This window comes from Erigeron canadensis, chromosome 8, assembly GCF_010389155.1.
Source record: "Erigeron canadensis isolate Cc75 chromosome 8, C_canadensis_v1, whole genome shotgun sequence".
Taxonomy (NCBI): Eukaryota; Viridiplantae; Streptophyta; class Magnoliopsida; order Asterales; family Asteraceae; genus Erigeron; species Erigeron canadensis.
In genome coordinates this window covers 34,550,294-34,563,992 of record NC_057768.1, presented here as the reverse complement: position 1 = coordinate 34,563,992, position 13,699 = coordinate 34,550,294, and the positions used below count along the sequence as shown (strand labels likewise).

The 13,699-nt window shown below is 34.2% G+C and overlaps 2 protein-coding genes across 2 annotated transcripts; one reads left to right on the top strand and one right to left on the bottom strand.

The window, feature by feature from the left end:
- Positions 1-3,349: 3,349 nt before the first annotated feature.
- Positions 3,350-6,060, bottom strand: LOC122578939 (50S ribosomal protein L17-like). The gene is made up of 7 exons (XM_043750998.1): positions 5,962-6,060; positions 5,496-5,575; positions 5,360-5,414; positions 4,885-4,935; positions 4,648-4,739; positions 4,493-4,570; positions 3,350-3,760 (listed from the first exon to the last, which is right to left on the bottom strand). Exons 2-7 carry the CDS (start codon positions 5,549-5,551, stop codon positions 3,610-3,612), a joined length of 483 nt encoding a protein of 160 aa, XP_043606933.1. The 5' UTR covers positions 5,552-5,575; positions 5,962-6,060; the 3' UTR covers positions 3,350-3,609.
- Positions 6,061-7,457: 1,397 nt separating this feature from the next.
- Positions 7,458-12,821, top strand: LOC122578494 (sialyltransferase-like protein 2). The gene is made up of 12 exons (XM_043750468.1): positions 7,458-7,594; positions 7,702-7,775; positions 8,458-8,547; positions 8,755-8,832; positions 9,300-9,400; positions 9,641-9,833; positions 9,913-10,003; positions 10,085-10,149; positions 10,293-10,447; positions 11,191-11,272; positions 11,826-11,935; positions 12,344-12,821. Exons 1-12 carry the CDS (start codon positions 7,507-7,509, stop codon positions 12,531-12,533), a joined length of 1,317 nt encoding a protein of 438 aa, XP_043606403.1. The 5' UTR covers positions 7,458-7,506; the 3' UTR covers positions 12,534-12,821.
- The last annotated feature ends 878 nt before the right edge of the window (positions 12,822-13,699 follow it).

The following is a 13,699-nucleotide window of genomic DNA, read 5'->3' as shown; positions in this document are numbered from 1 at the left end:
GATGAGAACTCCTTCCTTGTTACATGAACAACAAATCCACATTTTGTTGTCTCTTAAAGCATCAATAATGTTGACTGCATCCATGTAGAGATCGGTCAACTTAACTTTTTGAGAACAGTTCACACATTCCATTGAATACCATAACTGGTCGGTTGGAATAAAACCGATTGTTGCAACAACAACCACTTTATCAAACTGTCAAAATGAAAATGTTTATATATTAGAATGTTAAAAAGCTAGTTATAAATTCGAAAGAAAGTTATGTTAAAAAGTAATATAATCAAAAAAGAAAAATTCACAAACAATGAATACTTACATGTTCATCCATCAGGATCATCTCAATACTACCTATGTTATTAACATCTCCATGTAGAGGTTACTTCCATAGCCGCAAATTCTAACCGTTATCGTACATGGCTTATTATTTGGACGCAAATTTCTAATTGAAAAATGGTTTAGTGATGCCATGCTAAAATTGATCTGTTATGTGTTACATTTTAAAATGCCTTAAAACTGAATGGAAGTGGCCTTATATAGACATAGACATGCAAAGAAGTAACCGCCACAAGCAATACACGAACGGTTACATATTCAAATTTTCGAAAATTTGAACTTCTTGAAAGCATAACAAATCAGTTTTCAAAAATTTGAACTTCTTATAAAAGTAACTAATCCGTAGACCTTTCAATGAGCAATATTGTAATGATTTTTGGGCTTTCTTGCATTTTTAAGCATGCCACATAGGCAATAACTAACAAATTTTGAAGTGAGATTTATATAATGTAGGGATGTTTGTAAACTTTCCATAATTTAATTGTTAACTTTAGTTGTTGCCTGTAAGTTTTAGTTGGAGTTAATGTAGTTTTATTCTTGAGTTTTTTTTTTAAAAGAAAGGGGAGGAAAGGAAAAGAAAAAATAGAAAAAAGACATTCTTATGATATTTCATTAACACTGTATTCTCGAGTTTTTTTCGAAGTAAAATAAAGGAGAAGATTGGATATGAGAAGAAAAGATAAAAAATTATATTTATAAAATGCATTCTTGAGTTTTATAAAAGAAAAGGAAGGAAATAAAAGGATTTAAAATGTATCCTTGAGTTAAAAGAGAAGGATAAGAAAGAATAAAAAATATGTAATTTTACATTTATAGCCTCATAGTTATTATAACTCATATAAGGTTTGAAGGGTATATTGATAAATTTACAACTTATCCTTCCAAATATGGAGAGAATTTTTGTCTAAAATCTTCAACTTTTCCTTTCCATCACCTTCCTTTCTTTTATTAAAGAGTTAATTTCACAAATTGTCCTTGTGGTTTTACCAAAAAATCACGTTTCAGCCTTTAAACTTCAAATTGACACTGGTAGTCCTTTATACGCGGATAATGGTCACGTTTCGTCCTTTATACTGTTGATTAAAGGCCGAAACGTGACCATTATCCACGTATAAAGGACCATCAGTGTCATTTTGAAGTTTAAATGATGAAACGTGATTTTTGGTAAAACCACAATGACGATTTTTGAAATTAACTCTTTAAGAAAAAAAACTCAAGAATACAAAAACATAAATTTTTCTTTCCTTCCCTTTCTTATCCCATAAAAATAAAACTCAAAAATTCACCCTAAAAGAAAAGAAAGAGAAGAGTGGGAAAAGTCATATCATTTTTAGACCAAAACTTTATGCCAAATATGGGCTGACTGTGGAAAAAAGTTAATAGCTTAGCACAAAATTACTAATTTACCCCCTTTTTAAATTTTTATTATCTACTCTTTTTTTACCCAAATGGACATTATTGTAAAATTCTATTTTTTTCTTCTTTCCGTTTCCTTTCTTATGAACTCAAGAATGTTATTAACTCTTAATTTTCTTTTCCTTTCTATAATATTCTTTCCAACTTGAGAAGTTTTTTTTTATGTATAATTTCTTTCTTTTTTTCCCTCTCCTATCCAATCTTCTCCTTTCTTTTTTTTTTCAGTTTAAACTCGAGAATGCAGTGTTACTGTAGCTATTTATAACAATTTTTTTAAAGGTGTTTGGTATAGTAGCTGTAATTACAAACTTAATCTATTGAAGTTTTTTTTTTTTGTTTTTAAAATATAAGCTAAAACTACTTGCATCTAAACAAAATTTCTAACATAATAAAAGCTTATTGGTCAAAATTAAAAGCTAAATCTCCTATACAATTCCTAGACATTTATCAATTAATATGTGATATTTTTTGACAAAACTATAAACAAAACTTTTGATAAAAACTAAAATAATCTAAAAAGGAATTTCATTTTGACATTAAAAAATGTAATACTCCAAAAGAAAAAGAGGCAAGCACATAGGCTTTTTGATATCCCGACCAGGAATAATTGGTATCTCGATCAAGACTATTTGCAGCGACTGTCGTTGCAAATAGTCATGTCATGTCACTTTTTGACTGACACTGATATCTATGGGGACCACACATGTCGCTGCAAATACTATATTCACATTAAAATATTTCTCTCTCTTATTAAATGTATTTTTTTTTTTGGAAAGAGTACGCATCTTTTACTAATCCTGTAAAAAAAATTCCAAAATATTGGTGGTGGCTCATGGTTTTAACACAATTCCAAAGTTGCAGGGACAATTCCAAAGTATTGGTAGTAGCAATAAAAAATTCAAACACAACTCCAAAAGGTGTTCACGTGAAAGAGAGAGAAAAGTCTAGTGGGACTTTTTGCAGCGACTTACTATACATAATGATTTGCAGCGACAGTCGCTGCAAATAGTCTGGTTAAATTATTAAAAGTCGCAATATTAGACGCTTTTTCTAACTTGTTGGAAATAGTTTACATGTACTTGTATTTATTTCCCTTTTACAAAAAGTGATTCTAGATGTCAAGGAGACGTGAAAAACTAAGAGGGCAACAACCCTCTCTCTCTTACCCACAATGTAGCTATGCCCCTAAATAGAGTCGACCATGTACACTCAGGCTCATACGTCTTGGCAATGAACGACATAGTACTCGGTCACAATTACTTTTGGTGGCTGCATCCATGCTTCAAAATCAAATTAAAGCCTTTTGTATTAGAAACCAAGTTACATCAAGATATCATGAGGTTTCATCAACCATACTCCCTATTTTCTAAAGGTTACTAAAATAATTGTCAAGTCAAGTCTGATTGATTATCTCAGATGGAAGCATTAGTGCTGGTTAAGATTGGAAAAGAGAGAAAGGTAAACCTTAACTATGTTTGATAAAACAAACTAGATTTGGGAGCTTGGGTAGTTAAAAAACTCGGATCCCAAATTTGATACAAGCAAGTGAGCAACACACATGTTAGGACATCAATACGACTCAAAAAAACTCGATAGGAAATCGACTCAAAATGCTATCTTATTATACCGAAGAAACTATTCATACGGGATCCAAAATTCAAAGCGATTTTATGATCATACTGTAGACCAGGTTACTCCCTCCACAACAATGTAATAAACTAGATTCATGAAACATATCAGTGTAACAAAATGTTGCTACAAACTTGGAATATTGTGCTCAGAGAAGTTTATAGTAGTGTCACCATTGTTACTAACACCTTCTTATCCTTTCAGAAGATATGATTCAAGTGACAATGAGTTTTAATCTTCTGCTTCAGAGCTTTTGACTTCTTTTGGAGATGCAAAACTTCTGCTTAGCTGAGATCTTGTCCAAGGATCCAATCCCGGTCTTTGAGCTGGTTGCGGGGCTGGGGGTTTTGACTGTCTAAGCTCGTTTTCCCTATCTATGAACCTGTTGGTGAATAAAGACATTTCAAGATAAGAAGACTATGAAATGATAAGCATCAAGATTCTTTATGAATCTAAAATGTTGACAGATTTACGAGCACAAGTCTTGGATGTGAGACTAATATTCACTGTTCAATCAAGCTGTTATCGAGTCAAAGATTGCATTCATTATGTAACAGAAGCAGCGTCAATCTACCAAATTAGCGTTGCATAATATAATTCACTCTGGTCACCAATATAGTTACTAGAGTGGGTGACTGATCATGTAGTCAAACACCTAAAAATATTAGATTACTCTCAGTTTTTGACTGATTTACTTGCGATTATGCCAATTCATGTAACGTTTGATCTCTACCAAGCAAAACTGTTAGAATAAAAGTGCTTAGCTGAAAAAGAAACGGGCCAAATGGTTCAAACGGCACTCAGAATGTATTTTCAATGCATATAAGCCTCCAAAATAAATTTTACTTAAAAATCAGGACACTACTGAAATCTAATGCATTTGTATATTCGACACCCTAATTATTTGTAAGAAATGTAAAACTTGGACAAGATATTGTCCGACTAAATCTGACCCGACCGGCCCATTTGCTATCTCTAACTATATTCTCAACAGATTAATCAAACTCGGAAGGAAGCAATTTGTGCACCATCATTTCTAAAGCGCTTTAAGTAACAAAAAGAGCAAACATACGGAAAATAAAGTATTTAAAGCCTAAGAGTTTGAAAATCGTACTCTATATATGCCATTGGTGCAGCATCACCAACTCTTATCCGAGTTCGAAGCACTCTTGTATATCCTCCCGCCCTATCCCTGCAACCAATATATTAATCAATTAATACCTGATGGTGACTAAAAAAACTTGACCAAAGGACAGGAATGAAGTTCACTTGTATCGGTAAGCCAACTCTGTAAATAGTTTGTGAATAACATCATCCCCTCGCACAAAAGCAGCAGCACGGCGAGCAGCACAAAGGGTGCCCTGTAAAAGATTTAGGACACTTAAAACATAAGAAGTTCACAAAGTTTGACAATTATAAAACTTTCATTTTAAAAAATGAAATTTCTGTAATATATACGAGTTTCTTGATGATGAACATAAACAAAAAATTACATGATACACACACCTCTTTCCCGAGCTGCACCATGTTATCAGCAAGTCGGCGGACTTCTTTTGCCTATATAACAATCACGAAGTAAAAAGAAATGTCATCATTGAGAAAGTACTGTTTTATAAAAATTTTTGACAAAATCACAGATTTCACAAAACATGCAAGAAACAAATTATCTTTTTCCCTTGAAAGAAATGTGTATAACTTAACATTAACAGATCACGGATTTGACAGCTCCAATATGTTCAACTTCCTAGGTAAAACTGTTCACGAGTATGCTATAACGAATCTAGAAGTTTAAGATTGAAAAAAGGTACAGTAGCACTTGAAGGAGAACGAGGGTATCTATTTATACTACACGCAACTAAAGGATAAAGATGGTTTATAAAGGAAAATCTCAAAATCTATATTCTATGTAGTATCTCAACTACAATACATGACGGAGCAATTTTGCTATAAAAATAAAGCAAACATCACTATGCCAGATCACCTTGGCAACAGTAGTTTCTATTCTTTCATGCTTCACCAGCTGCGAGACCATAGTCCTGCATATGCAAAAATACTATCATCGTTTTCGTCTTCATATAAACACGGGATTACAAAAAGAAAACCGATAATGGCAAAACCTGAGCATGGAAATTCGATGTCCAGTGGGACGATTGAGCTTCCTTAACTTAGTCATGACACTCAGACAAGCGTTAAAAACCTACAGCACACAATGTTTGTTAGGAGGAGTTGTTTCGCTGACGCTACTTATCGATTAATCGGTTCTTAATACTTCTTAATAACCGATTCTACTTTTACAGGCCAAAATGATTTGATAACCATTGGTATTGTTCTTCGGGGTTAATTAATGACTATTTAATTTTTTTTTAACAAGCATATATAAATAAGTAAGAAGTATAATTCATAATGAAATAAAATAGAATGAAATATATTAGGTTAAAAATTACTCGTATAAATAGAAATGATGTACCCCAAAACTAAATAGATATACATATAAAACCTAATAGATATAAAAAGAATGAATACACACAGTTAGGAATTCGAGTGTGTATGTGTGTTGGAAGAAATGGTGTCCGGAAAACTAACCGGTGGTGGTAGACGGAGGAGCTGCTGATGGAATTGGGGGCAGTGGTGTGAGAGACGGCTGAGCGGTGATCTTGTGTTTATTATTAGAACAAACACAGATGGTTGGTTAGTTGTAGAAGGCCCCTATGGTAATACTAGTAATGTAAATAGCCTCTTAGGTTTGAAACTTGTTGAAGTCAAGCCCTTGTGTTGTCTTGTTCTCGGTACTAAAATTTTTTCGATATTAGTACCACATAAAGCAATATAACATGTATGTGGTAAATATATTAGATGTTGTGGTACAAAACTACAAATATCACTTTCCTTGTTTAAATGTTAACACACTTCTTTGTTGGTGTCTGCGTAATGCGGTGGCGGTAATGTGGTTGTGTCAGGTGAGGCCAACGACATGTGGTGATGATAACAAATAGTGTAGGCTATTGATTTAAATGTAATTGATATAATGGCTAGTGTAGTTAATTTAAGAGTTGGAGTGACTGGTGGTATAATTTATTTCATTTAGGGTATTTTAGATATATATTAGTGGAGATAATTAAATTAATGAATGAAAAAAAGAGTGATTTTATTCAAAAAATAAAAAAGAAAAAAAGGAAAGAGATATTTTTATAATATTGCATATTGTAACTTTCTAACATTTCTAAGAATAAAGAAGATTTTTTATTTATTTTTTTTTATTATAAGTAGGTATAGATGTTAGACTGTTAGTTAACAACCATTATCAGATCTCATTACATATTGGTCTAGTGTTAAGGATATATATTTTTTTATATAAGTGGTATTAGGTATTTAAGTTTGAGTTCCACTTTAAACAAATTTGAGTGTGGTCACATCAATTGTGTTTCCATTGGTCTAAGTAGGGACGTGCACGGGTTGAAACCGGCCCGACCCGCTTTAGCATGAAAACGTGACCCGTGAAGGTTCTGGACGGTTCGGGCGGGTTACGGGTTTCCTTCACAATTTTTTGGTTTTTGCCTTCACCCGGCTAGACCAGTCCAACTCGTGACCCGCGAATGCATTAAAAACGTGACCGGTGACTCGACCCGTTAGGGCTTTGGACGGGTCGGTTAGGGCTGGTTATGGGTCAGTTCTGGATTGGGCGTGGATCATCGGGTCTTTTGCTCATCCCTAGGTCTAAAACGAGAATCTATTAAGCGAGGGGATCTTAAACGCAAATTCGGCTAAAAACATATGCTAGACATTCTAATTTCCAGTAATTCACATTTTTAAAAAAAAAGGTTTAATTAATTAATAGTAAAATATAGGGGGTACAAAATAAAAAAGATGACACTTAAAGGTGAACAAATGTAACATTTCTTTGTAACTATAAAAGGTCCATCTCTTCGCAAATCAGATCAAGAAACACCGTCACTCTCACTGCGAAATCTTTAAACACACCGACTGTGTATTTCTTCTACACACTCCGAATAATCAGGTTTTCAAGTTATTTCAAACTCGCACTTGATTGAACTAATAATTTGTTTTTAAAAACATCAATAAATAATAATAAAAAATTATTGATAAAATAATTAATTTAATTTATAATAAATGAAGTTATTACATTTAGCATTTATTATTGCTTTAGCATCTGGATTTGTAGCTATTGTTATCTACATCACCGGCGTATCTAATCTCAGTATGTTTTTTTTTTATTCTTATTTTACTTTCACATTTTATGATATTTATTTAGCTTAGTTTGATTTGATTTTGATGAGATATATATGATTATGTATATGCGAGTAGACGGACCATTTAATATTACAGACGAAGAAATCGAAGCATTGCAATCGTTGCAGACTGGTTTTCAAAAGTGTGTGGTGAGGGTTTTTTTTTTTTTTTTAGGTTGAGTTTATTTGATTGTGAATTTAAGTTGAAATGTTGGTTAGTGATACAAAAATGAATACTTGTAATACGGCTTTAAGTGATAAGTAGACTCAGTTTAATGTTACTGAATTTGGACAGCGTTGAGTTTAGTATTGAACAGCTTTAGGTAAATGGCAACTGGATTGGAGAATAGAGCGAATAAGCTAACTTAGAGCATGATTGTGTAATGATGCATATTGGATAGTGCTTTATGAATTTATATTTATAGGAAAGAGAAGTGCTTTGTGAATGTACGGTTATAGGAAAGTGACGTGAAATGTAAAATACTACAGTTTAGTAATTGCAGAGGTTTCATGTGTACATGTTCCCTTAAAATTTATTATTAAAGGCTATATATAACTAACACACACACACACACGAGACATACATTGATGTATCTACCCATGATTAGACTTACCTTGTAGATTATTAGATGGAAAGAGTGTAAGCCGTAAATCGAAAGGATGAGTAGTGTTCCCATAAATTTATTAAAGGATATATATAATTGACACAGTCACACACACACAAGACGTACATTGATGTATCTCCTTATAATTAGAGTTGTCCTGTAGACTATTAGAAGAAAAGCACTGCCTTTATGTGATTTGTTGTAATTGCTTGGTTCAAATTGTTTAGAGGGCCAATGGATTAGGGCTGCAAGCTTTCAGTGGCAGAGACTATTGCACAGTTACTCTACAGTTTCCCAGTGACACAATCCCTAAATGGGTAGGTTTTCTCACATATCAGCTCTTTGTAATCTAATTCTGTTAAAGTATCCCAGGTGTGTCGGTATAGCTGCATTTTCGGTTAAATGCTGATTAAGTGGCTATTGTCACTCATTGGAAAAGGAATAAAATTGATTTATCGCTTCATGTTTATCCGCAATTTTTATCATATGTTATCTAATTATTATCTGAATTGGACTTCTGACAGAAAGACCCCAAAACTGGAAATCTAGAGGGCTTATCCTTTGAATTTAACCTGTGTGAAGCAGTTGCCACATGGGAGCAGGTTAGTATCTGATGTGTAACTAGCTTTATACCTTCTGTTTTCCCATATGTAAAGCTTTTAGTATGCCAAGTCGCCAATTGTTTCACGGTGTAACTTTTACCAGTAGACCCCACATAAAAAGTAAAATGGCAAACATGACATTGATTTATCTTCTTAGAAAAGTCTCACTTATATGTAACCTTCGATAAATCTGTCTATTTCCATGCAAACACGGCAGACACATTGGAGAGTCGGTTTCTGGCATACATTCAGTATAAACTGTGGACTTGTACCTAACCCATTGATGGGGAGTTTGGGTGGGAATTTAATTTCATGCTGTTCAGTTTCACAGTTATCTTTTTACCATCTCAATAATTTAATATGGTTAAGCAAATTACATCTTCTGCTCTCTCTTGGAGAAAATGGTCATAAGACTTAACGATACACACTTGTTAGTTGTGTCGTTTCTCATAAGTTGAGTTGTCCAGGTTCGTAACAGTACCACCATTCTTACGAAGGAGTTCATCGATGCTTTGCCTGATGGATGGAAAGATTATGCATGGCGGAGAATTAATAAAGGAATACAACTGTAAGCCTCAAAATCTCATAATTATTAAGAACAAGGTGTGTCCACGACACACATTGCCTGCTAGTTTTGTTAATTCCATGTGTCTATCTTCAATCGTAAATCAAGATGCTCAAAGTTTCAGCCAAGTTTATGTATCTCAAGGAGATACCGTACTCTTGTCTTTTCTCTTTTGCAAGTCCATACAATGTTTATTTGGTCTTACATATGTTTGCTGTCTGATTTGTTGCACTCTTGCTGCAGCAACAACTGTGCGAATAAAACTCTCTGCATGGAGAAACTTTCTCTGGTACTACCTGAAACGCCACCGTATGTTCCACGTCAATATGGTCGTTGTGCAGTTATTGGTAACTCAGGAGATCTGTTAAAGACAAAGTTTGGCGAGGAAATTGATAATTATGATGCCGTTTTAAGGGAAAACGGTGCACCTATCCAGGTATATATATCATATCCGGATTTTGGCTTGTAGGTAAACTTAGTTAGAGTTCCCCTCTCACTCTCAAGCTGCAATGCAGAATTACACGGATCATGTGGGTAAAAAAAGTACATTTCGCCTACTGAACAGGGGTTCTGCTAAAGCTCTGGATAAAGTTGCTGAGCTATATGGTATTCTACTATGGCAACTCTACATGTATGAACCTGATACATTTTTTATTGGAACATTACTAAATGTTTCATGTTCCACAGAAACTGGAAAAGAGGTGCTGCTCGTCAAAACTACAATCCATGACATCATGAACAAAATGATTCGGGTGAGCCTAATTTTGACATGGCATTCTACTTGGATGTGTGATTTTAATTTTCAAGTAGATGGCAATTTAATAAGCTGAACTTACTTGTCTGTTTATTATTCAATCCACCTTCTATAACCTGAACTAAAATTTTTGTATTGTAGGAAGTTCCAATTCTCAATCCCATATATCTCATGTTAGGTGCATCTTTTGGATCAGCAGCAAAAGGAACCGGTCTCAAGGCTCTGGAGTTTGCTCTGTCAATATGTGATACGGTTGACATGTATGGATTCACCGTAGATCCAGGCTATAAAGAATGGTATAAAAGCTTATATGAACATCTCAACTTTTTTAGGCATTGATGTTGTTAGTAAAAAAATATGGGTTTCCAATATAGTTGGCAAACTGGACAGGTCAGGTGGGTTGGGTAACAGGCAAAACCATGCCGGCTTGAAATGGGTTATCTTTAATGTGGGTGAAACAGATCAGTTTAATGTGGGCGAAACAGGCCAGGTTGAGCTGATCTCAAACACTTTCTTATCCATGTTTGGTATTTAACTAGTATTTGAGACTTGGAGTATGAAGAGATAATTATGACAACTATTTTCTCACAATAGTAAATTGACTATAATGATAGGAGGGGTGGATATGAAAGAGTGAATACGAAAAAAAATGAGGATCAATTGATTTAGGAGGTCTTGTGCATTTGACTTAGGAGGTTTTTGTTCATTTGAACTTGACAACCCGTCCATCCCATTTGCCATGTTTCCTTTCTAGTTAAGTCTTTTAACAGGACCCATTTGACCCTTAAGTGAGAGACCTTAAGCCAATTCTAAGTTTCCACTTCAAGTTACTAACAACAATGATATGTCATCTTGATGATATGGTACCTGAATGCAATCAGCATGTACAAAATACATGATGTGGCATGCTAAGTTACTTGCATCAGAGTCTTATCAACAGGCTCAAAGATTTATATCCTTAAAATTGCTGGAAGCTATTCTAACCAAGATATATAGGACTGATGTCCCTAATCAATGATTTTGGCTATGTTGAATACAGGACAAGATATTTCTCAGAGTCTCGACAAGGCCATACCCCATTGCATGGTAGGGCTTACTACCAGATGATGGAGTGTTTAGGAGTAAGTTAATTTTTGCTACCTGCTCCTTCAGCACTATGACAAGTCAGACGAGGCTGGAGTGTTGGGTTTGGGTCAAAACAGATTGGCTCGGTTTGGGACATGCCTCTACACTTTTGTATCCATCACTTTATTTTACATGAATAAGTAACATGTTAGATGTAATCATAAAAACGATGTGATAACAAAAGTAACCTAACATATATTAGCATAGTGATTTAGGCAGTACATATACATGGTAATACAATCTGAATTACTTCTGTCCCATTTGACCCATTTTCTTATTAGTTAAATAGTCTAGCCTAATATATTTGACCCGTTATAGTAGAAATTTCACCCAAATCGACCCATATGTAGATAAATTGATTAATGGCCATGTATTTTTGCAATAAGAATGTAGCAATTACGAATGTGTGACACGTCTTCCTTCATGTTCAGTGTGGTTCCATGATCTTGTTCTGCTTTCTAATAGTAGATTTGTTATTTAAAAATCGTAATTTTCTGTAACTTCAACTTTTCCTGACTAATTTATTGTTCCAATTTTCTGAATTACAAGCTTATAAAAATTCATTCTCCAATGCGTGCTGACCCAAACCGTGTTGTAAAATGGGTACCTAGCCATAACACTATCACTGCTGCTAGACTTGCATCAGAGAAAATTCTGAGGTATGTAGTTTCAGCATCCTGTGATCTCTTTGCTAGTTGTTTAGATTTTAATTAATCCTAGTTTCCGCAAGACTAAATTCTATTTTATTTCGAGGGTTTTGGGATTGTGTTTTGAAATGAATTTCTGGTTATCATGTTTGCAAAAGGCAAGTATTCAGAATACAGTGTTCTGTAAAAGGACTATGGCATGTCTGTATTGTCTTAGAGAGAATCAGAGAAATGCAGTTTTGAGAAACTAGGTTGAAACCTCATTTCTCAAACAACGTTCTATAATTAATCGAATACAACTTGATGTTGCAAGATAACCAGATAATTAACTTTCAAATACAATTCCAGACACCCCTTAATGTGGAATAATGTATTTCTGATATCTCAACATGATCAAACGGTGCTTCATAACTGTAATAGGTGGGTTGCAGCCGGGTCTGATGACCCTCTAGCATCTTGTTCCATCATCAAGAAGAAACTTCATAAAAGCCAATATTCAGGCCTCAGAAAGGCTGCTTTAGATCATCAAAGATATGTGAAAGAAACGACAATGTACCCTTTGGAGCATAGTGTTGGACATAGTCAACTTTGCACCGTGTCAAATAGCTGAAGTAGCACCAATCAAATACGTGACCACCTCTACTAGAATGAATGCTGAACGCTGCCTCATATTTAATGAGTATATACACAGGCTTATAAAATCTTATTCTTTTTAATTATTGTACACCATTTTCCAGGTTGGTGGTTTCTAAACACACCGTAGGCAGTTTCAGCTTCATTGTAACACTTGTAACATGTGTTGATTATCAATCGGTCTTCTTTGTATGGAATCCAAACAGTCAAAGGAGAGGACGGACCACATTGTTTTTGCAATAGCATTTATGTATTTGTTTGGTCATAGGTTTTAAGTTAGTTCTCCCTTTTGAACATTTTGTATATGGCGGCAAATAACAAGTAGTTGCAGAGTAAAAATTATTTCAATGATAGAAACTGCTTGGTTATAACAATACATCCTCAACGGACTTCGTCCTTTCTGAAACATACACAGGTTTTATTTTGAGTTTTTAAAATGTTTCGCAAAGGAGCCACTGAAGTTGAAATTTTGAATCGAGTGATATTTGGTGTTTGCGTTCAATACTTGTATAAAACATGTTCTATTTTGCTTTCAAACATATATCAACAGTATCTGCTGTACAATAAGATGTAAAAAGAAGCCGGTATGCATAACATAACACTACGTCAATCCAAGTTACTGGATGAAGTTTCATAATCTAAAAAATGCCACAAACACAATGGAATGTATGAACGGGCTGATGTATCTCACTTGAACCATTGATTCCATAAACTCATCTCACCAAGTTATTGATACCAATAGAGTCAGCGGAGTGAATAATGATCATGCAGAGAGTCAAAACGATAAAACTCAAACTACAAAATAATTAAAGACTTATAGAGAATAGACCTTAAAAATATAAAACTTGGAATTTTTAAACAGATTATAAAACTTAAACTGTAATCTTTTATTGAAAATATTTAGAGAATTATCAGATTAGGTAATGCCTATTGTGATTCTTCTCAACATAGAATAACAACTATTTGTACACCCAAAGAGATGGGATTAGGTATTAGCCGGGTGCACTTATGGACAAGGTTGCAGAAGTCGTTAATCGTTCCCATCGGTCGACAAGCGAGTTGAGAGTACTCGGTTGTATGCGGTGAGTACTCGGGGGTCAAAGTGACCAAGTCGGAGAGTACTCGGAGTAATCGGTTCGACTC

What these genes read in the sequence shown, in the direction of transcription:
- LOC122578939 (XM_043750998.1), bottom strand. Translation starts at nt 5,551, where the DNA reads ATGACTAAGTTAAGGAAGCTCAATCGTCCCACTGGACATCGAATTTCC. An exon ending in CATCGAATTTCCATGCTCAG is followed by an intron (nt 5,415 to 5,495) that starts GTTTTGCCATTA and finishes TTGCATATGCAG; the next exon opens with GACTATGGTCTCGCAGCTGG. An exon ending in TAGAAACTACTGTTGCCAAG is followed by an intron (nt 4,936 to 5,359) that starts GTGATCTGGCAT and finishes ATTGTTATATAG; the next exon opens with GCAAAAGAAGTCCGCCGACT.
- LOC122578494 (XM_043750468.1), top strand. Translation starts at nt 7,507, where the DNA reads ATGAAGTTATTACATTTAGCATTTATTATTGCTTTAGCATCTGGATTT. An exon ending in AAAACGGTGCACCTATCCAG is followed by an intron (nt 9,834 to 9,912) that starts GTATATATATCA and finishes GCTGCAATGCAG; the next exon opens with AATTACACGGATCATGTGGG. An exon ending in TAAAGTTGCTGAGCTATATG is followed by an intron (nt 10,004 to 10,084) that starts GTATTCTACTAT and finishes CATGTTCCACAG; the next exon opens with AAACTGGAAAAGAGGTGCTG.